Genomic DNA, 22,514 nt, shown 5'->3' with positions numbered 1-22,514 from the left:
ACCCAGCATTGTGGTGGAGCGGGTCGAACTACCTCTTTGGAGGGTGACTGCATCCCACATCAGATCACTGGTTCAAGTCCCTGAAGCTCTGCTTCTGATCCAGCTCACTGCTACTGCGCATGGGAAGGCAGTGGAGGATGGCCCAAGTGCTTGGGCCCTTGCACCCATATGGGAGACCTGGATGGAATTCTGGGCTCCTGGCTTCAGGTTGGCCCAGCTCTGGCTGTTAAGGCTATTTTGGGAAGTGAACCAGAAAATGGAAGATTTGTCTCTCCATCTACACCACTCTGCCTTCCAGATAAATAAATCTCTGAAAAAAACAAAATACGGGGTCTGGCACCGTTGTGCACTGAGTTACCTTCCGCCTGCAGTGCCAACATCCCATATGGGCACCGGTTCTAGTCCCGGCTGCTCCTCTTCCAATCCAGCTCTCTGCTATGACCTGGGAAAGCAGTAGAAGATGGCCCAAGTGTTTGGGCTCCTGCACCCGCGTGGGAAACCAGGAAGAGGCTCCTGGCTCCTGGCTTTGGATCGGTGCAGTTCTGGCTGTTGCGGCCATCTGGGGAGTGAACCAGTGGAAGGAAGACCTTTCTCTTTGTCTCTCTCTCACTGCCTGTAATTCTACCTCTCAAATAAATAAAAATCTAAAAAAAATTTAAAACAAAGTATGGACATTTTACTGACACATTTATTTCATTTCACATAGAAAAAGTAGTTAGCCTGATGCTGAACTTCATGGTTAACTGGCCTTTTTCATTATATGTGATTATATGTATTTCGTCTTTGCTTCTTTAACTTCCATGGTTAACTTTGTTCCCCATTATAGGTGACTTATTTTTCTTTGTGTAAATATATATTTCTTATTTGCTCAACTTTATTTTCTACTAAGTTCTTTTTTTATATTTATTTATTTGAAAGAGTTACATGGAGAAAGGGAGAGGCACAGAGTGATAGCTTCCCTCCATTAGTTCACTCCCCAGTTGGCCGTAATGGCCAGAGCTGCACTGATCCGAAGCCAGGAGCTTCTTCTGGGTTTCCCATGCGGGTGCAGGGGCCCAAGAACTTGGGTCATCTTCTACTGCTTTCGTAGGCCATAGCAGAGAGCTGGATCAGAAGTGGAGCAGCCGGAACTAGAACCGGCGCCCATAAGGGATGCCGGCACTGCAGGCGGCGGCTTTACACACTACACCTGCCCCTATTTTCTACTATGTTCTTTTGCTTAAGTTAGTGTAATTAAGATTAGAGCTCCTGATAATAAGATGTTAACTTGTTAACATTCCAAACTGCAGACGAGGGCAAATGGAAAACATCGATTTCCTTCTCAGGATCCTCCCTTCTGGCCAATTGTGGAGGTGATTTCATAAGAAACTACTTGAGGCAGGGCTTTTCCAAACATGTTTTATTTCATAGTGTTATTCTAAGGGCAAAGGCAGGGAAATAACCAGATTCTGTTACCAGCAGAGGAAGACTATGGAGGCCCCCTATGACTGTTTTCTCTGTAGTTTTGGTCTAAACTGTGGTTAACATTCTTGTTTGTCTGACAAATGACCCCCTTCCTTTTGGGGGGATAATCTACCATGAAGTGATTCTGAGTGGAAGGCAGGTCCCCACCTTGTACCATGGAGGCTTGAATGTAGCAGAGCCCTTCTCCCCCGTCTGTGGTGTGGGCACATCAGCTTCAACAGTTGGATGCCCTGGCTGGAACTGAGAATTGGAAGCAAATATGGAAAGACACAAGGCCTGTTTGAAATTCATTCTACCTTTGACAGTGATTTCTGAAGTCCAGTGTCAGGAGTTGAGCGGCCATTCCAGGTGTGGTGACCGTGGCACACTTGCCAGAATGTTGATGCTGGTTCCAGCCTTCTGGCTTCCCCCACCCATCATGGGCACCTGTTCCTGCAGTCTTCCCTTTACTTTTGTCAACTACCCAAAAGGCTTCCAGCAAATGTCATTTCCACAGACATTTGCCAGAATGTTTCTATTTGACGTACAACCAAGAATATTGGCTGGGGGAGAGATGAGTCTTCCAGAGGAATAGCCAGATAGTGTTTATGTTTAGTCCTGACCAGTTCAACAGATTAGTTTGCTGAGCTCTAGGACAACCCATGCTGGCCTTTCAACTTCTTTCCCTTCTGTTGCAAAATCCCTCTTTATCTTCTTCCCACTATTCTTTCCTCCTCCTGGAAAAACCAGACAACTTCCTCTGCCCCTTCCCTGGACTAACTTTTCCAGCAACTCCCTAGGCACTCTCTTGTGAAATAAATGACAAATAAATCTGTATATAAATAAATGACTTTCCCTGCCCCCTAAAAGCTTGTGTATATAAATCATTACCTGTAGGAGGAATGGCCAAGGATTGTGTAAACTTCCAGTGTAAACATTGCCCACAGCTCCTGCTCCTTCCTCCAGACTGTCTCCACCAATCAGAAAGGTGCTCCAGGCAAGTGTCGCTCCTTCCAGTTGTCACACTACTTCTAGCTCTTCTGCTGGCTACTGCCATGACTAAGCAGCAGTGAGAATTCAAGCTTCAGAGCTGTTCTAGGAAACAGGTCTGCATCACCTGCAGCTGTGCTGGAATCTGTAACCTGAGTGAGTACCTCTCCTATCCTTGTAAAATTTCCTGTGCTGGCACATGTTGTGTGTGTATGTTTTTATTTTTAGCAATGATAACAACTGCGCAAACAAGACTAACAAATCAACAATGCTGTCATGGAAGAGTTAGGCAACCCAGGTGTCTACCTTACAGAGTCTGAGCTGTGTGATATTGTTTAGTAAATTATGAAGAGTATGCACACATAAGAAGTCATAAACATGGCAGGTGAGTTTTCATATCAAGACTTTTGGTGCTATGTGATTTAAAAAAAAACTATTTGTTAGCTTGATAGATAGTTTTAGAAAAAAATTGAGTCTGAGGAGCAACTGAATTTTTCACTGGACTCTCTTCTTGGCAGGTGGGAATCTATCTTCTGTATTATTTGGATTGAAAACTACCACTAGTAAATTTTGGGAAACATACATGTGCAAATCTATGAAAATATCCTGCAGCCAACTACTTTTCTCCACTGAGGGCAGCTCCAGAAGTTCTGTACAGGAGAGGTTTAAGGCAGGGTCCTGCCGAGCTTGGGGAGCAAGTAGGGCCTTGACTTCACTTTGAGGCCGCATCTGCCAAGCCACTGTTATTGCTTGGACTGCAGAGGAAGGTTACACATGGAGATGCGGGGAGGCTGCAGCTCCCTTGGCACGTTAGCACATATGTGGATGTGAAGCTTGCATTTCCAATGAGACTTTAAATACTTTCAAACGCCCATACAACTGGTAGTGGTGCTTTTTCTTAGAAGAGTTTTCCTTAGCAACATTACTGTGGCTCAGCATGAAAATCTTGACTGGGGAAAGTATCAGTTTTTCCACCTACAAAGAACTTGGCAAACCTAGAAAATGGTTGCAAAATGCTAAGATCACTGAACAGGTAGGAGCAGAACTTGGGTCAGGGAGCAGGCAACTGCATGGTTTGGTGAGGCGGATGTTAATATTTTCTTTGTGATAGAACAGAAACAGGTCCCTCTTGAGCTCCAAATGTTTGATTAACTTTCTGTTCAGTATGTGTTTTCAGAATTCTAAATGTGGCAAGAGTTTTGTATGGAAAATAGGCAAGAAATCAAACTGAACTCTAATTCTATTCAGAATCAGCAAGCGGGATAGAGTATTTTTATCCCCACTGACATTGGCATTTGCATAATTGCTTAATGTCTTCCTTAATAATCTGTAAGTTTCATGGGGCAGGATCAGCTGTGTCTTATTCACAGTTGTATTTTCAGCATTTCGTATAGGTCTGATATATAGTAAAGGTTCAATAAATATCTTGCTAATGAATGAATACATTGTCCACTGTGGACAGGGTGTATACTTGTGGTGTATGTGTTCCTGTCTGTAAAATGGAAGTAATAATAAACATACATAAACTGATTACCACAGCAGAGGCATATGCCAGACTTCAGTAACAATGTCACCTTCCTGGAGAGAGCTTCTAAAAGAGTCTTCCTTTTCTCCCATTAGCTTCTTATTTTTTGGTGTAGATCTTATTTATCTGTCATCTTGCTTATTATATGTGTCTTCCCATGTCTCTTTCATTCATCCCTGTATCCTCTATGTCTGAAACAATTCATAGTAGGTGCTCAGTAGAATTGGCTGAGTAAACAAGTTAATCATTGTCAACATACCAAGAATCAAACACAGGGCCCTAAGTAATTGTTCTCTTCAAGGAGAATTTCTGCCTCTTATATTAATAAGACCAGACATATTTTTTCTTATCCCTTTTAACCATTTTAAAATACTGTTTGGGGACTGGTGTTATAGTGCAACGGGTTAAGTCACCACTTGGAATGGCAGTATCCACATCAGAGTGCCAGTATTTCTGATCTAGTTCCCTGCTAATGTGCCTGAGAAGGCAGCATTAGATAGCCCAAGTACTTGGGCCCCTGCCACTCCATGGGAGACCTAGATAGAGTTCTGGTCTCCTGACTTCAGCCTGTCCCAGCTCCAGGCACTATGGTCATTTGGGGAATGAACCAGGGGATGGGTAATTCTGTCTCAACCTCTCTTTCTCAATGTGTAACTCTGCCTTTCAAATAAACAAATAAATCTTAAAACAAAAAACCTGGGAGTGAACCAGCAGATGGAAAACGCCTCTCTCTCTCTCTCCCTGACTCTCCTCTCTCTCTGTGTGGCTCTTTCAGATAAATAAATAAATCTTTAAAAAAAAATACAACCATGAAAAGATCAGTGCATTGAAGATAAATATAACTGAGCCTGAATCCCAGTCCCACCATGTTAAAGTTAAGTGACGATGGCAAGTATGCTGAACCCTAAACCTTTTTAGACCCATACTCAAAAGAATAATTTTATAGTTTTATTAGTACTAGAGATATCATATTGAAAATGCCCAGCAAGGAGCCAGACACATTAGCTGCTATTGCTATAGGTCATTACCATCCACAGAGCACACATCCTTAATGTAGGAAAAAACAAGGCCAGCAAGATGTCCAGGCGTGCAGCTACGGGATGGACCATCTATCTGATCAAGCCATTCTGGATCAGTGTTGGTTTCATGCTCAGTTTCTTCATCTTCATCCTTTGAAGATAAAAAATAAGAACTGAGATTTAAAAAAAAAAAATGGTTTAGTGGGAAAACTGTTGCAAGTGATTATTTCCTCTCAAAGAAAGTCTCCTTAGTCCTAAATCTTCCCTCACCTTTGCTCCATGCCCTCCTCTCACCACAAAGCCTGAGATTTCAAACAGCCATCCCCACTGGGCTCTCGGCCTCCTCCAGACATGGCCCTCCAGCCATCTGTCTCCATGGTAAAGACCACCTTCCAACCGTCAAATCCAAACCAGGGACTTACGTTTTTCTCATCCTCCTTCAAAATGTCAACGCCTGCTGGAGCTGATCAAACCCTTCCTTCTCAAAGGTCTGCCCCAGACACTGCATCATTCCAACTGCAACTCAACTGCCTGGAAGGTGTTCTGCTTGTTCCCGACCCACAACTCAACCTGTCCAAAATGGAACTCAGAGCTCCCAACTCCTCCTCTTGATACTTCTAATTAATGTTATTGGCAACACCAAGATTTTATTTCAATCCCTCTCTATTCAATTCATTTCTTATCATCTGCTTCCCTAATTCCAACCAGTCTCAAAGACTACTGCAAGTATTTGGCACAGTAATTAAGATCCTTATAGTGCAATGTCTGGGTTCAAGTCCTGGCTCCACTTCCAGCTTCTTGCTAATGCATACATATCCAGGAGGCAGCAGGACATAGGTTAAGTACTTAAGTCCCTGACACTCATGTGGGAGACCTACATTGACTTCAGGGCTTCTGGCTCCAGCCTGGCCCAGTCCTAGCTATTGCAGACATTTTGGGAGGATGTGTCTTTGTCTCTCTGCCCTTCAAATAAATAACAAAGAAAACCCAACTCACTTTTCCTGAACAATGTTGCTAGAATCTACTGCTTCTTTTCATGTCTCCTGCATTTTACTGCAGGACACTTTTATAGATTTATTTATTTGGAGCGAGTGCTGTGGTGTAGCAGGTTAAGCCACTGTCTGCAGTGCCAGCATCCCACACGTGTGCCAGTTTGAGTCCTGGCTGCTCAAACTTCCAATCCAGCTCCCTGCTAATATGCCTGCGAAGACAGCAGAAGACAGCCCAAGTGCTTGGGCCCCTGCAACCACATGGGAGACATGGAAGAAGCTCCTGGCTCCTGGCTTTAGCCTGGCCCACGCCCCCCTACCCCAAACCCCATTTCAGCCATTTGGAGAGTAAACCAGCGGACGGAAGAGCTTTCCCCCCATCTCTAATTCTCACTTTCAAATAAATAAATCTTTTAAAAAATTTACTCATTTGAAAAGCAGAGCAATAGAAAAAGAGAGGACAGAGAGACACAGAAGGTGAGAGAAAGAAATCTGTTGGTTCACTCCCCAAAAGGCCAGTTCACTCTTCAAATGGGCCTGATGGTCAGGGCTGGGACAGAAACCTAAAACTCCATCCTGGTCTCCAATGTGCACGGCAGGGACCTAGGTACAGGGGCCATCCTTCACCACCTTCCCAGGTGCACAAAGGACTCAGACATGAGATGCTGGCATTGCGAGTAGCACTTCCCTCCCTGTGCCACAATGGCTGGCTCTGCAGGCTTTTCTTTTTTTTTTTTTTTTTAAGATTTATTTTTATTTATTTGAAAGTGTTACAGAGAGAGAGAGAGAGGCAGAACCAGAGAGAGAGGTCTTCCATCCACTGGTGCACTCCCCAAATGACCACAATGTCCACAGCTGATCTGATTTGAAGCCAGGCACTTCTTCTGGGTCTCCTAAGGATATGGGCCATCTTCTACTGCTTTCCCAGGCCATACCAAAGAGCTGGATTTAGAAGTGGAGCAGCCAGGACTCAAATAGGTGCCCATACAGGATACCGGCGCTGCAGGCTGGGGCTTTAACCTGCTGTGCCACAGCGCCAGACCCCCTGTAGACCTCTTTAAACAAAACAGAAAGCTTTCAGCATCTCATCTCAATGTCATTCCTCAGGAATGACTTCCTCCCTGACTATATCAGGTTCTTGAGCTCATAATAACACATGCATTTTCCAAAACCATACTTGACAGCTGTGTGGCTGTGTATGCACTGCATCGACCCCGGCACTGTGAGAGCCGCTTGTAATTCCCAGCACACAGATGGAGGTGAAGAATGAAGCAAAGGATGGTAGAACTGGGGATACTGCTCCACTGTTGTTACTGCTGTTTCACATGCTCTGATTATAACAAATACCAAATATTCAACGAATTAAACTCAAGGAGAAAAAATTCAATACTCACATCCAACTTGAGTAGTTTTTCAATAACAACTTCCAGAATTTCATGCCTCAAAGTTGGAAAATACACACTTATCCTCACTAAATTATGAACGTAACATTCCTAAAGCACAAAACATAAAAAGATAGATATTTCAACAGAGAATATTTTATAATTCCATAACCAAAATATCAGTTGAACTTCTTTTAGTTTAAATACTCAAATAAAATAGGTGATCCAGCAATACAGAAATTGGTTCCTTAAAAAAAATTATTTGTACTATTATTATCATCATCATTTGGGAGACAGAGTGCAAACAAAATGGAAGCAGGGAGGCAGAGGCAGAGGGAAGCTCCAATCTGTTGGTTTACTTCTGAAATGCCCCCCGTGGCCAGGCCTGGATCAAGCCAAAGCTAGGAGCTGGGAGCTGAATCCACGTGTCCTAATTCAGCCACAAATGCTGTCTCCCAGTGTCTACATTAGCAGGCAGTTGGAACTGGGAGCCAGAGCAAGACCTGAACCCAAGTACTCTGACATGGAATGTGTGTGTTTTAACCTCTAGGCCAAATACTTGCCCTTATTGTTTTATATATGTATTATATTCAAATAATTATCCCAATTATCTCTAGTAAATTGAATTTGTAATTTACATACTTCCAAAGAGTTTTTTTTTTTTTTTTAAAGATTTTCTATTTATTTGAAAGTCAGAGTTACACAGAGAGAGAAGAAGAGGTGGAGGTGGGCAGGGAGGGAGGAAGAGGTCTTCCATCTGCTGGTTCACCCCAACTGGCCACAATGGCCAGAACTGCACCGATCCGAAGCCAGGAGCCAGGAGCCTCTTTCAGGTCTCCCATGTGGGTGCAGGGGCCCAAGGGATTGGGCTTGAGCCATCTGCTACTGCTTTCCCAGGCCATGGTGGAGAGCTGGATTGGAAGTGGAGCAGCCGGGTTTCGAACGGGCGTCTCGAACTGGCACCCACCCTTATGGGATGCCGGCACTGCAGGCGGTGACTTTACCAGCTACGCCACAGCGCTGGCCACAAAGAATTTTTAAAATAACTTTTGGGGCCATCATCGTGATGCAGCAGAGTACCAATTGCAACACTGGCAGCCCTTTTGAGGACTGATTTGAGTTCCCTGCTGTTGCTCCATTTCCAGTCTAGCTCCCAGTTAATGCACCTGGGAAAGCAGAGATAGCCCAAGTACTTTGGCCCCTGCCACCCATGTGAGAGACCTGGGTGGCATTCCAGATTCCTGGCTTTGGCCTGGCCCAGCCCTAGCCATTAAGACCATCTTGGAGGGGCAGCACTGTGGCACAGTTGGTTAATCCTCCGCCTGAGGCACTGGCATCCCATATGGGTGCTAGTTCTAGTCCCAGCTGCTCCTCTTCCCATCCAGCTCTCTGCTATGGCCTGGGAAAGTAGTAGAGAATGGCCCAAGTCCTTGGGCCCCTGCACCCGTGTGGGAGACCCAGAAGAGGCTCCTGGCCCCTGGCTTCGGATTGGTGCAGCTCCGGCCGTTGCGGACATCTGGGGAGTGACCCAACGGATGGAAGACCTTCCTGTCTCTCCCTCTCACTGTCTGTAACCCTCTCAAATAAATAAAGAAAATCTTAAAAAAAAAAAAAAAAAGACCATCTGGAGAGTGAATGAATAGATGGAAGATCTCTAACTCTGCCTTTCAAATAAATACAACAAATCTTTAAACAAACAAACAAACAAAATGTAAAAGGAAGAGGCTCCTGGCTCCAGACTGGCCTAGCCTAGGTCGTTGTGGCTTGCTCTCTTTCAAATAAATCAATCAATCATCTTAGATAAAGTTTCACTCCTTCCACTCCATCTAGATGCCTCTTTTCACCTAACTGCCCTGTCTAGGTAAGTGGTAGGGGTGCACATTCTCGTCTTGTCCCACATTTTAGGGAAAAGCTTTTGGTTTTTCACTGAGTATATGTTACCTATGGGGTTTTTCTGTCACAACCACCAGCAAAGATTAAATAAATGGACTAATTACATAACTAACACATTTAAGGCTGATGGTTACATATTAATACCAAAATAAAACACAGATTCTGTTAAAGGTGATCATTGCTTCAGTCTACTTTTCGAAGAGATGCTGAAGCCAGGAGCTTCTTCTTGGTTGGGACCCAGGGACCTTGGCCATCTTCCATTGCTTTCCCAGGTGCATTAGTAGGGAGCTGGATTGGAAGTAGAGAAGCTGAGATTCAAACTGGGGCCATACGGGATGTCAGCACTGCAGGCCGAGGCTTAATCTGCTGTGCCACAATGCTGGCCCTGATGCCAGAATATTCATCATTCAGCATACATTCTCTATGACACAGGAGGCATTCTTGGCTTTATCCATTATTATACTTACTGTCATCTTCATCATTAGAATCTGAAACATCTACGTCACCCTCTCTGATGATCACTCATGCTTTTGAGGAAAAAAGAAAAGGTATTACTCTGTCACTGACCTAGACAATGAACAGCTCTACAAAAGAAAATTAATATTCTCGGAATTCAAAGTGTGATGATTAAATTTACAACTTGAAAAAAAGAAAAACAAGAATTAAAGCAACTACACATTCCTAAATAAGACTTCCTCAGAAGCTCACTGAAGCAAATCACAATGCATAAAAATCACAGCAAAAAATGAATCCAGATACCTCCATAGCGGACTAACATTTTTATTTTTATTTTTATTTTATTTTTTTGACAGGCAGAGTGGACAGTGAGAGAGACAGAAAGGTCTTCCTTTTGCCATTGGTTCACCCTCCAATGGCCGCCGCAGCCGGCGCACCGTGCTGATCCAATGGCAGGAGCCAGGTACTTATCCTGGTCTCCCATGAGGTGCAGGGCCTAAGGACTTGGGCCATCCTCTACTGCACTCCCTGGCCATAGCAGAGAGCTGGCCTGGAAGAGGGGCAACCAGGACAGAATCCGGTGCCCTGACCGGGACTAGAACCCGGTGTGCCGGCGCCGCAAGGCGGAGGATTAGCCTAGTGAGCCACGGCGCCGGCCATAGCAGACTAACATTTGCCAGGACTGGTACCAACACAAGTACTGAAATCTTTCATGGTGGCAGGCTCTCCAATGGGTAAGGGGAAGGTAGTATATTAATGATGAGGAATTTTTTAGGAAAGAAAAATCAGAGCAAGCAAAGAAAAGTCACTTACGAGGTACAAAATGAGAAGCAATCATGCTGAGACATGGCTTGAGGAAGACAGTCTGTGCAGACAGAAGATTACCAAGAAAAGCCAAATACTCTTCTACCACTGTTTGACTTCTATTTAACCATGGCAATTTCTGGAGTTGGGGGAGGGAGATAATGGAAATAGTTTACTGATACAATATATACTATTTTCAAAGTATTGAATTACATACTAGTCAGTGAAATAAATAGCAAACTTACCAACAGCATGTTGATGAGCTGCTCAAAGTCTGGTCAGATACATAATAGAAGAGCGGAATTCTAACAGCCAGTTAATGATCTGGTCATCCTTAATTTGAACAAAGAAAAGTACTTTTATAAATCCCTAAGATAACAGAAAATGCAACTACCTTACACCAGTCATTTATCAGTAATATGCAAACTGGGGGGAAGTCACAAACTTGGAATAAACCAAAGTTGTGTATAAAACAGAAAAGATGTCACAATAAGCTTTCCTGTAGTTAACTCTGCTATACAGGAAAATGAATTAAATGCAATACTTCAACCTGGTCATTTTGTTTGCTTTTAAAAAGTGAAAAAACACCTGAATGAACTTTTTTTTTTTTTTTTTTTTTTTTTTTTAAAGGCACACAGAGATCTTTCATCCACTGGTTCACTATCCAAACGCCCTCAACAGCTAGGGTCAGACCATGCTGAAGTGTGCAGCCCTGAACTCAATCCAGGTCTCCCTCAGCTGGCAAGGACCCAAGCACTGGAGCCATTCCTGCTCACTTCCCAAGATGGGCATTAGCAGGAAGCTGGGTTGGAAGAGGAGGAGTCGGGACTTGAGCCCAGGCATTCGGATATGGGACATGGGCATCCCAAACAGTGTCGTAACCCTGCACCAAGCACCTGCCCTGATAGCTGAGATTTTTTTTTTTAATCAAACTTCATATATTCCCATAGGCTACTTCTTATTTTTTTTTTTTTTAAGATTTATTTATTTATTTAAAAGACAGAGAGTCACAGAGAGGCAGAGAGAGAGAGGTCTCCCATCCACTGGGGTTCACTCCCCAAATGGCCACAATGGCCAGAGTTGGGCCAATCTGAAGCCAGGAGCTTCTTCCAGGTCCCCTACACAGGTGCAGGGGCCCAAGCATTTGGGCCATCTTCTAGTGCTTTCCCAGGCCATAGCAGAGAGCTGGATAGGAAGTGGAGCAGCTGGGGTTCAAACCGGCACCTATATGGGATGCCGGCCCTGCAGGTGGCAGCTCCTCCATTCATTGTTTTTTCCAGCATATTTCTGTGACAAACTTTCACAGGATTGACTGTTTTTCTGATGAAACCCCAAGCAATTTGGCTAAAAATGAAGTAAATCGCAACCATCCACACAATGGTAATTTTATAAAGTCCACAACCATTAAGGATAACACTATTGGTTGAGGCCTGAGGCACAGAAAAAACAAGCTAAGTTAAACTCAAAAAAAGATGAGTAAAATCTATCCTATCCCCTTTCACTTTTTTTTTTTTTTTTTTCACTTTCAAACAGCAAAACCACAAGGCTACCATTTACACTGCTCCACTTTAAAAGTAAACCAGTCACAGACTTTGAAGACTGAACACCGCCTATGAGAAGCAAGCTACTTGTAACAATCCTCTGAAGCAGCAGACACACTAACTCGTGTGGTTCTTGGGGTCTCGATCCACCATCAAAACACAGCAGAACACAAAGAAACTGGCCTTTGTATCCATGAGAGAAGGCAAGAGTGAGGAAGTTTATAGAGCAAGCAATGCTTCTGCTGTCTTCAAAGGGCTGGCGTGAGCATTTTCTAGAGGTCACACTCCTACGAGACAGCAAGGCCTGTTTTCAGAGAACTGAGACTCCTTCAGGACGGCTGGCTATTATGACGAGGAAGTCAACAGATCAAATTGGGGAGCAACGAGCCAAATAAATGAGGACGGCCTGAAAACCAGACCTTTCAACAGATCTGCTACAAGGGCAAGAAACAGGTGGAAGGAACCAGGGATTACTGTTTGCTTATTTTTAAGATTTCTTTATTTAGAGAGATATCTTCCATCTGCCAGTTTCCTCCCCAGATGGCCTCAATGGTCTGGGCTGGGCCAGGTCAAAGCCAGGAGGCAGGAGTTTCAGCTAGATCTCCCACATGGGTACAGGGGCCCAAACACTTAGGCCATCCTCTGCCACTCTTCCCATGTCATTTGCAGGGAGCTAGATTGGAAGTGGAGCAGCCAGGACAAGAACTGGCACCCACATGCAATGCCAGTATTGCAGGCTACAACTTTACCTGCTGTGCTACAATACAAGCCCAGAACAACCAGGAGTATAGAGAGAACCAGGAAAAGCTCCATTAAAGAAGCTGACCTTTCAGCTGGGACTCAAAGTGAACAGCTTTATGGATCACAGCGATGACGGTAACAATGGTAACAGCAATAAACACTAATGCAGCACTTGGGGGCGACACTGTTCTAAGCCGTTAACACACATGAACTCATTTAGCCCTTACAAGCGTCCCATGTGATAGCGACTACTGCGGATCTCATCTTAAGATGAGATCACTGAGGCACAGAAGGGCAGTGACTTGCCCTTGATCACACAGCATTTCCTAGTAAATAAGGGAAGCAGTGTGCCCAGCGCCATGCTTAAACAGGCAGCAAATAAAGTAGGCACAGAAAACTTCTCCCAGCCAAAAGAAGGCACAGGCAAAGGTATCAAGATGCAAAGTAGACCCTGCAGGGGATGAAGCAGCTGCTGAAGGGCAAGCATTTGGCACAGTGGTCATGACACTGCTTGGGCTATCTGCATCTTATATTGGGGCACCTGGGTTCCTGTTTCAGCTTTGCTTTCAACTCGTTTCCTGATCATGCTCATTTTACAAGGTAGCAGGTGATGATCTGGATTGAGTTTTGGGCTCCCATGTTTGGTCTGGTTAAACCCACCTGTTGAGGGTATTTGGGGGTTGACAGCACACAGAGCGATTTCTCTTTCACTTAAGATAATAAAAATAGGGGGTCAGTGCTGTGGTGTAGTGGATAAAGCTGTCGCCTGCAGTGCCGGCATCCCATATGGGTGCCAGTTCAACTCCCAGATGCTCCACTTCCGATCCAGCTCTTTGCTATGGCCTGGGAAAGCAGTGGAAGATGGCCCAAGTCCTTGGGCCCCTGCACCCATGTGGGAGACCCAGAAGAAGCTCCTGGCTTCAGATCACCATAGCTCTGGCCATTGCAGCCATCTGGGGGAGTGATCAAGCAAATAAAAGACCTCTCTCTCTCTCTGCCTCTGCCTCTCTGTAACTCTGTCTTTCAAATAAATAAATAAATCTTTTAAGAAATACAATAGAGAAACATAAAAAGTTATCTAGTGAGATCAAACCTAGAAAAAATGGTGCAGGTCATGCTAAGAAACTGGTCCTTTATTTTTCCATAGGCATTAAATGTGTTAGTACAGGAATGACATAGGTATGTGCTCTAAAGAGATCATTTAGACTACAGTACTGAGGGTAAACAAGGGGAGGGGGAGAGGTGAGGGTAGTTGGAGAAGATAAAGACAGGGGTGGGTGTCGTGGCACAATGGTTAAGACAGCATCTGGGACACCCCACATTCCGCATCAGAGTGCCTGGAATTGAATCTCACCTCTGTTTCTGATCCGGCTTCCTGAGAGTATTCACCCTATGAAGCAGCTGGTGACAGCTCAAGTACTCAGGTCCCTGCCACCCATGTGGGAGACTCAGAAAGAATTCCTGAGGGTCAGTGTTGGGGCACGGCAGGTTAAGCCTCAGCCTGCCATGCCAGCATCCCATATGGGCACTGGTTCATTCTGAGATGCTCCACTTCTGATCCAGCTCCCTGCTTATGCGCCTGAGAAAAGTAGAAGATGGCCTAAATGCTTGGGCCCCTGCTACCCATGTGGGAGACCCAGATGAAGCTTATGGTTTTGGCCTGGCCCAGCCCTGGCTATTGCAGCCATTTAGGGAGCAAACTAGTGGATGGACTGTAACTACTTCAAATAAATAAATAAGTATTTAAAAAGACAAGACAAGGCCGGCGCTGCGGCTCACTAGACTAATCCTCCGCCTTGCGGCGCTGGCACACCGGGTTCTAGTCCCGGTCGGGGCGCCAGATTCTGTCCTGGTTGCCCCTCTTCCAGGCCAGCTCTCTGCTGTGGCCCGGGAGTGCAGTGGAGGATGGCCCAAGTGCTTGGGCCCTGCACCCCATGGGAGACCAGGAGAAGTACCTGGCTCCTGCCATCGGATCAGCGCGGTGCGCCAGCTGCAGCTTGGCGGCCATTGGAGGGTGAACCAACGGCAAAGGAAGACCTTTCTCTCTGTCTCTCTCACTGTCCACTCTGCCTGTCAAAAAAAAAAAAAAAAAAAAAAAAAAAAAGACAAGACAAAATCGAAACAGTCCCTGATGGCCCTCTGTCCTGGGCCTGTGACGTTCTGAACTAGTTCTGTTCTCAGCTGTGGCCGAGTACAACACATGTCCAATAAGTCATCTCGGCTGTCTTAACAGAACAGAAGAAGAATAAAAAGCCACCGAAGAGGCTACTGGAAGAATCCAGGTAAGAACACCAACAAAACAGAAAGACTTGAAAGATGTTTTCCCCTGGCAGGTTCCTAGTTCAAGAAGTAGTGAGCAATAAACAGTTAGGCAGATAAAGAAGGCTACGGAAGGACTTGGTCAGGGACATAGAAGTGAATTTAATGCTAGGTTTAGAGTACCTAGGACAGCTTTGGGTAAAAACACCCAACCAACAGTTAAGAAACAAGTCTACAGTGCACAAGAGCAATCTGAGCTGAAGACCCAGATGTGGGAGTTATTAGGATACAGGTAGATTCCAAAGCCTTGAGGGCACAGAAGAATCTGCCACAAAAAGGGTTACGTTGAAACCAATCAATACCAAATTTAAGGAGAACCTACCAAGGTAGTGATTAGAGAGAAGTGATCATGAGACAGCAAGATCAGAGACACTGAATGAGAAGTTTTAAGAAGTGGCTGACAATTGTGTCAACTGCCACAAAGCATTAGTACAAGGCTTTAAAAATAAAGTCTGTGTGACAAGTGTCTCAAAGTTTAATTTGTCTACAAAGTATAGCACACCTGGATGGTTATAGACAATAGGTTAGTTTGGTTGTTTTAAACCGAGGCCTGTTCTTCATAAAAATGTTAGCTTGCAACTGGCCCATTTCTAACTTCTGTACCTCTGTTCACTTGAGAATGGCCAAGGCCACCAGACTATGGTTTCTCCTGTCTTCTCCCGGCTGCAGCCACAGGATACAACAGGTGGCGCCAAGGTCAGTGAGGCCATGCTTGACCCCTACCGGGAACAATTGAATAATTGAATCATTACATTTTTTTGTTTCTTTTCTTTTTTTTTTTTTTTTTTACAGGTAGAGTTAGACAGTGAGAGACAGAGAAAAAGATCTTCCTTCCGTTGGTTCACCCCCGCAAATGGCCACCACAGCCGGCACTACGCTGATCTGAAGCCAGGAGCCAGGTGCTTCCTCCCGTTCTCCCATGTGGGTGCAGGGCCCAAGCACTTGGGCCATCCTCCACTGCCTTCCCAGGCCACAGCAGAGAGCTGGACTGGAAGAGGAGCAACCAGGACAGAATCCGGCGCCCCAACCAGGACTAGAACCCGGGGTGCCGGCGCCGCAAGCAGAGGATTAGCCAAGTGAGCCGCGGCGCCAACCTTGTTACATTTTTCAATAAGGTTATTAAAAACCTGGCTGACTAGCTAACTGCTTCTCACTCCAGATGCCTGCTTTCTGCTTGCACAAGCGCACACACATAATCAAATGTCTGATAAAAAGCAGGTTTTGCCTTTAAAAACCCCCCAGCACTGCCACCCGGGGCTGCCTTCTCCGGACTTGCTCTATCAGAGGGCAGCTGCCAGCTGGCTAAGACAGACTCCTAATTTGACCTCAAAAGTCTCACTATGCATTTACTCTGTGTGCCCCACAACATTCTGCTGAAACCAGTGTTTAAGAAATCGCTGGTAATCTTTGTCAGGATAATTACAGCAATCTTGAGTACAGTGGACTTAGATGTGAATAAGAAATGAGACAGTACAGTCAGCAGGGACAGAATACCAGCTGGGGCAGGCACTGTGGAGTAGCGGGTAAAGCCACCTCCTGGAGTGCTGGCACCCCATATGGTTCAAGTCCCAGCTGCTCCACTTTTTTTGTTTTTAAATATTTATTTATTTGAAAGCAGAGTTACAGAGAGGCACAGGCAGAGAGAGAGAAAGAGAGACAGAGAGAGGTCTTCTATCTGCTGGTTCACTCCCCAGATGACTGCAACAGCTGGAGCTGAGGCAATCTGAGGCCAGGAGCTTCTTCTGGGTCTCTCACGTGGGTGCAGGGGCCCAAGGACTTAGGCCATCTTCTACTGCTTTCTCAGGCCAAAGCAGAGAGCTGGATCGGAAGTGGAGCAACTAGGACTCGAACCGGAGTCATAAGGGATGCCGGCACTGCAGGTGGCAGCTTTACCTGCTACACCACAGCACCGGCCCCCTGCTCCACTTCTGATCCAGCTCTCTGCTGTGGCCTGGGAAAGCAGTAGAAGATGGCCCAAGTCCTTGGGCCCCTGCACCCACGTGAGAGACCCGGAAGAAGCTCCTGGCTCCTGGCTTTGGATAGGCAAAGCTCCTGCCATTGCGGCCATCTGGGGAGTGAACCAGCAGATAGAAGACCTTTCTTTCTCTCTGCCTCTCTGTAACTCTGCTTTCAAATAAATAAATCTTTAAAAATAAACAAACAATAACAACGAATTGGGGTTTTATCCCAGGTAATCTACCGCTGTCATAGCAACAAACCACTTTCCAAAACTGGGCAATAAAGAGAGGTGAAACAAAACACACTGAGTTGCTACAACTTGACCTTGGAAACACTGAAGCACTAGTAGCTTGAAGCCCAGTTAGCTCTTGATGTGTTTTTGGTTTGAGCTTGGAGAGACAAGGGTTGCAGGCAGCAGAGGAAGTAGAAAGGATTAAAGCCGGGTGTCCTAACCTCAGTACTGCTGGCAATGGGGCTGGATCATTCTTGGTTGCTGGGGCTGCACTGTCCATGGTGAGAAAGGGTTTAGCAGCATCCCTGTAATCCACTCCCAAATTGTGACAGACAAAAACATTTCCAAACATCACCAAATGTCCCCTAGCGGATAAACGGCCCTGAGTGAGGAGTAAATCCAAAAGAATAACGGAGAGAAAGGTCTGGAGGATAGAACAGAACCAAAAGTGCAAACTAATGTCTGTTCAAAATAGCAGTAACTTTGCTAAGAGTCAAACAAGCAATTAATTACCTTTATGTCTGGATCTGACAGCTGGTTCTTCAACAACCCAAAGTCATTTGTTTCACCCGTAACAAGAATGGGGAGAAAATGAAGTTTCAGTTTCCTGTTAAATATCAACAGCAAGACTTTTTAAGTACACTTTAACATTTGATGAAATCACAAAAGGAGCACTGTGGGGCGGGCAGATGGCCTAGCAACTTAAGACTCTGGTTTAGATGTGCATATCCCCATCCCATAGTGGCGTCATATCTGGGTTCAACACCAACTCTAGATCCTGACTCCAACTCCCTGCTAATGCAGACCCTGGGAGGCAGCAGTGATAGTTCAAAAGGGTTCCTGCCACCCGAAAAGTAGACAGACCAAGATTAAATTCCTGCTCCCGGCTTCAGCCCAGTCCTGACCACTGCAGGCATTTGGGAAGTAAGCCAGGGGATGGAAGTTCACTTTGTCTCTTGGCCTCTCAATTTTGAAAAATAATACTGTATGTTTCACCCATCAGTTGCAGATTATGAATTCATGACCACAGGTTTTTTTTTTAAGATTAATTTTACTTATTTGAAAGGCAGAGTTACAGAGAGAAGAAGATAGAGATCTTCCAGCCACTGATTCACTCCCCAAATAGCCACAATAGCTGGGGCTGGGTCAGGCAAAAGCCAGGAACTTCATCCAGGTCTCCCACATGGCTGCAAGGGACCAAGAACTTGGGCCAGTTTCTACTGGTTCCTCAGGCACATTAGCAGAGAGCTGGATTAGAAGTGGAGCAGCCAGGACTCAAACTGGCACCCATATGGGATGCCAGTGTTGCAGATGGCAGCTCAATCCACTGAGTTTTATTGCTAGCCCCAGGACTACAAGATTTTAAAAGGCAGGCCAGCATTGTGGCACAGGGGGTTAAGCTGACATCTGTGATGCCAGCATCCTACACCACAGCACTTCAAGTCTCAGGCTGCCCCACTTCCAGTCTTAGTTCCCTACTAATGAGCCTGGGAAAGCAGTGGAAGTTGTCCCATGTACTTAGGCCCCTGCCACCCACATGGGAGACCTTGAGAGAGTTCCAAGCTTTTGGCTTTGTCCTGGCCTAGCCCTGGCCATCACAGTCATTTGGGGAATGAACCGGCAGATGTAAAATCTTTCTCTCTCTCTCTTTTAGTCACTGTGCATTTCAAATAAATAAATCAAACAAAATTTTTTAAATACATGTTAGTGGAACCAGAGGCTTGGAAAAAATAAACAACTATAAAGCCTTTTATATTTAGTTGCATTTGATTATGATAGTCGATACTCCTGAGTTTCAAAAAATGAGAGGAAAACTGAACAGGTGACAGCTCAAGTAGATTGGTCCCTGCCACCAACATGGCAGACCTAGTTTTGAGTTATCAGCTCCTGGTAGCCCCAGCTGTGGCAGGCATTGGAGAAGTGAACAAGCAGATGGGAGCTCTAACTCTAATAAGTGAATAAATATTTATTTTTCAAAGAAAAAAAAAAAAAAACCTGCTGCAGTTAGGCATTTGAAAGGCACAGCATTTAAGTCGCTGCTTGGGATTTACACATTCCCGTCAGAGCGCCTGGGTCAAGTCAGGCTCTTCTGCTTCTGATCCAGCTTTCTGCGACGTGCATCTGGAACACAGCAGATTACGGCTCAAGTGTCTGGGTCTCTGCCACCTTGGCTTTGCTCGGGCCCAGCCCCAGCTATTGCAGGCATCTGGGGCAGTGAACTAGGGGATAAAAGATTTCTAGGTTTTTCTCTCTCTCTCTCTTTCAAATAAAATGAAAATACATTGTTAAAGAATAACATTTTTAAAAACTAAAAACAAACTGTTGTGATGATCTAATTTTGGGAACTAAGACAGGATCTATTCACATGCATGGACATAAGTGGATATTATATATAAATGTACAGTTATGTACGTTTTCTCCTTACTGCTGAGATTTGGAAGGATCACTTGTAAGCTAACACAAAAACAAATAAACAAAAATGCTTACGTAATTCCTGAAGAAATAAAACCTTTCTAATGGTATTTTATTGGAGCAGTTGCTAAAGTTTGAAAAATATTGTGTAGGGGCCACCACCTGCAGTGCAGGCATCCCATATAGGCACCAGTTCGAGTCCTGGCTGCTCCACTTCTGATCCAGCTCTCTGCTATGGCCTGGGAAAGCAGTAGAGGATGGTCCAAGTGTATGGGCCCCTACACCGACATAAGAGACCAGGAACAAGCTCCTGGCTTCAGATCAGCCCAGCTCCGCCGTTGCGGACATTTGGGGAGTGAACCAACGGATGGAAGTGTTCTGTCTTTTCTGCCTCTGCCTCTCAAATAAATAAATCTAAAAAAAAAAAAAAAAAAAAAAAAAAAAAAAAAAAGACCCTATGTAAATAAAGCATTTGAAGAGGAGAAACCTCAGCAAAGACATTATCACTCTCGTTTTGAGCAGAAGGCATCATACATCTTTTTATTTCAATGCTGGTATCTCACATTTCAGTGTATCTACTAGTCCTGAGCAGAAAGCTAGAATAACTGTATTCTGACCAACAAAAACCAAACCTCCTCTTACCTTTTTGTACTTCAGTAAGACTTCCGTCACTGTTCCACCAAATCTGACAGTTTTTCTCAGAGGAGAATTGAAGAAATCACTCTCTATTGCAAGCATATCTGAAATCCTGTAGAATCAAGATCACCAAGCTATTACGTTCACAACAGACAATAATAAAAACGGTAACAGCCAACATTTATTGAAACAACATTGTGTAGAGGGAATACTGCTAAGGCCTTCTAATTAGACACCTGCTTCCACTCTTATGCCCCAACAATCCATTCTTAATTCATCAACCTAATGATCTTCCTGCTGCACTTAGAATAAAAATCCAAACTCTTGCATTAATCCTACAAGGCTCTACCATTAATTTGGCCCCTGCCTACGACTCTGACCTCACCTCCAATCACCCGTTTTACTGCAGGCATAGTGTCCTTTCTGGTCTTCAAAGTTCCCCAGCTGGTTCCCATTTCCCCTCCTGCTCATTCTACCAAAAACACACTTTCCCCAGACCTGTGTGTGGCTGAATTCCTGGCTTCATTCAAGGTGAAGTTCACATGTCAGAGGCCCTCCCAACCAGAAATCTAGAGCACCCAATGGGTCCCCCCCCCTCCCGTCACCCTGTTCCATTTCCTTACAGCACTGCTCTCGGTCTGACGCCATCTTGTTCATGTACTCGTCTTTCCCCACCTAGACTGTACACTCCGGTCGAGAGCAGGAGCATCAGTCTCTCTGGAGAGACTGCTGTCCCCCGATGCCCAACACAGTGAGGAGGCTTATGAGGGACTATGAACGATACTACGACACGTGTTTTACAAGGTTTGCTTCATTTAAACAGCGCAGACTGGGGCAGGGACGCAGCATCCTTCTAAAGACTGCGAAAGCTAAACCTCAACGTGTTTTATGGAGGTTGGGACTTGCAAGATTGGGCAAGATTAAGACGGTTAAACACACAGGAGCGTCGAAACAGATTTCAAACAAGGTTTCAGGATTCAATTTGCCATCAGTGACAGCATCTAGATGAAACCCCAAACAGGCCAGAGAGCCCCTTCCACATCCAGACGAAGAAGCGGGAGGGAAGACAACGCAGTACCCGGGCTGGGACGCTGAGGGGCCCGGTGGGGAGAATGGGGACCGTGCACACTGACAGCCCTACTTTTCCAGATCCCTTTTACTTGCAATGCCTACGAGGAACGGTCTCGCTCTTCAGAACCTACGATGCCCCTCTACCGCCCACCTCCTACACACTCCATTAGCTTTGTCTCAGATCCCTCCACATCTGCTCCCCCCAAACCCGGCCCTGGGCTTTGGTCCCAGACGCGCATAAGGAAGCGACCCGAATCTCACCCAGCTCGCGACGCGCTCAGGTTCTTGACCCCAGAGCTAGAAGCAGCCGCATCCCCCGGCAACCGCGTCTGAAGTAGCGGTGCCGCCATTGGGCCGGACAAGCCAGACTGCGACGCCTCGCGCCGGAAGTCGGGCGCCTTCCCGCTACCGCCCTGTCCCGGAAGAGGCGTGTGCGAGCAGCGGGCCTTCAGCCAATCAGGACCCCACGAAGAGAGAGCGCTCCTTGAGCTCGGCGGGCTAGAGCGCCGCCCAAGCCGCCTTCGCAACTCCGCCCGCGTTAGCCCCGCCTTCTTCCTGGAGGACTTTCTCCGCCCAGAACGGCCGAGCGGACTAAGCGCATCCTCTGCTCCCGGCGGAGGGGAGATACCGAAGCTGGGCTCCGGGAATCCCAAAGAAGGGAGGGCGGGAACTCCCAAGGAGAGCCAAGCGGCGGCTGGGTTCCTCGGAGTATTAGTTTTCTGTAGTCAAACGGGAGAAACGGGAGAGCCTGTCATTTAACCCTCACTGAGCGAAGGGGATTAAAATTCGGCGTTGTGACCCGGGGGCCGAGGCTGTTTACCCACTGCACATCCTCACGGACAGCCCAGACAAGGACATAGGCGTGACAAAGGCATCTACGCCAAAGCCTCAGAGATCCTGGGGATGCGAAATGTGAGGCAAGAAAGGAGAATTTCCAAGAGGCGTTAGCCCTTGAACTTCAGTTTTTAAGTGAGGAAAGGGAATCAGCCAGAACAAAGCAAGGAAGGGCCTTCGAGTCTTAGGAATAGCAGAGGCCGAGGCACGGGGCTCCCAGGATGCTGCGGGACAGCAGCAACTGCCTCTAAGAGGGGAAATGTTAAAA

The 22,514-nt window shown here is 45.8% G+C and overlaps 1 protein-coding gene and 1 long non-coding RNA gene across 2 annotated transcripts; one reads left to right on the top strand and one right to left on the bottom strand.

Moving 5' to 3' along the window:
- Positions 1–4,893: 4,893 nt before the first annotated feature.
- LOC138843076 (RNA polymerase I-specific transcription initiation factor RRN3) lies at positions 4,894–22,270 on the bottom strand. Its single transcript, XM_017342474.3, has 5 exons — positions 22,250–22,270; positions 21,674–22,131; positions 20,348–20,453; positions 7,361–7,459; positions 4,894–5,128 (listed from the first exon to the last, which is right to left on the bottom strand). Exons 1-5 carry the CDS (start codon positions 22,268–22,270, stop codon positions 4,973–4,975), a joined length of 840 nt encoding a protein of 279 aa, XP_017197963.2. The 3' UTR covers positions 4,894–4,972.
- LOC149120609 (uncharacterized) lies at positions 14,935–16,243 on the top strand. The gene is made up of 3 exons (XR_016226276.1): positions 14,935–15,065; positions 15,721–15,798; positions 15,895–16,243. It is a non-coding gene; the product is annotated as an uncharacterized LOC149120609 (long non-coding RNA).
- Positions 22,271–22,514: the final 244 nt, after the last annotated feature.

The sequence above is a fragment of the Oryctolagus cuniculus genome, chromosome 19 (genome assembly GCF_051225735.1).
Source record: "Oryctolagus cuniculus isolate XC-2025 breed Fujian yellow rabbit chromosome 19, ASM5122573v1, whole genome shotgun sequence".
Taxonomy (NCBI): Eukaryota; Metazoa; Chordata; class Mammalia; order Lagomorpha; family Leporidae; genus Oryctolagus; species Oryctolagus cuniculus.
This window is presented reverse-complemented; position numbering and strand designations above follow the sequence as displayed.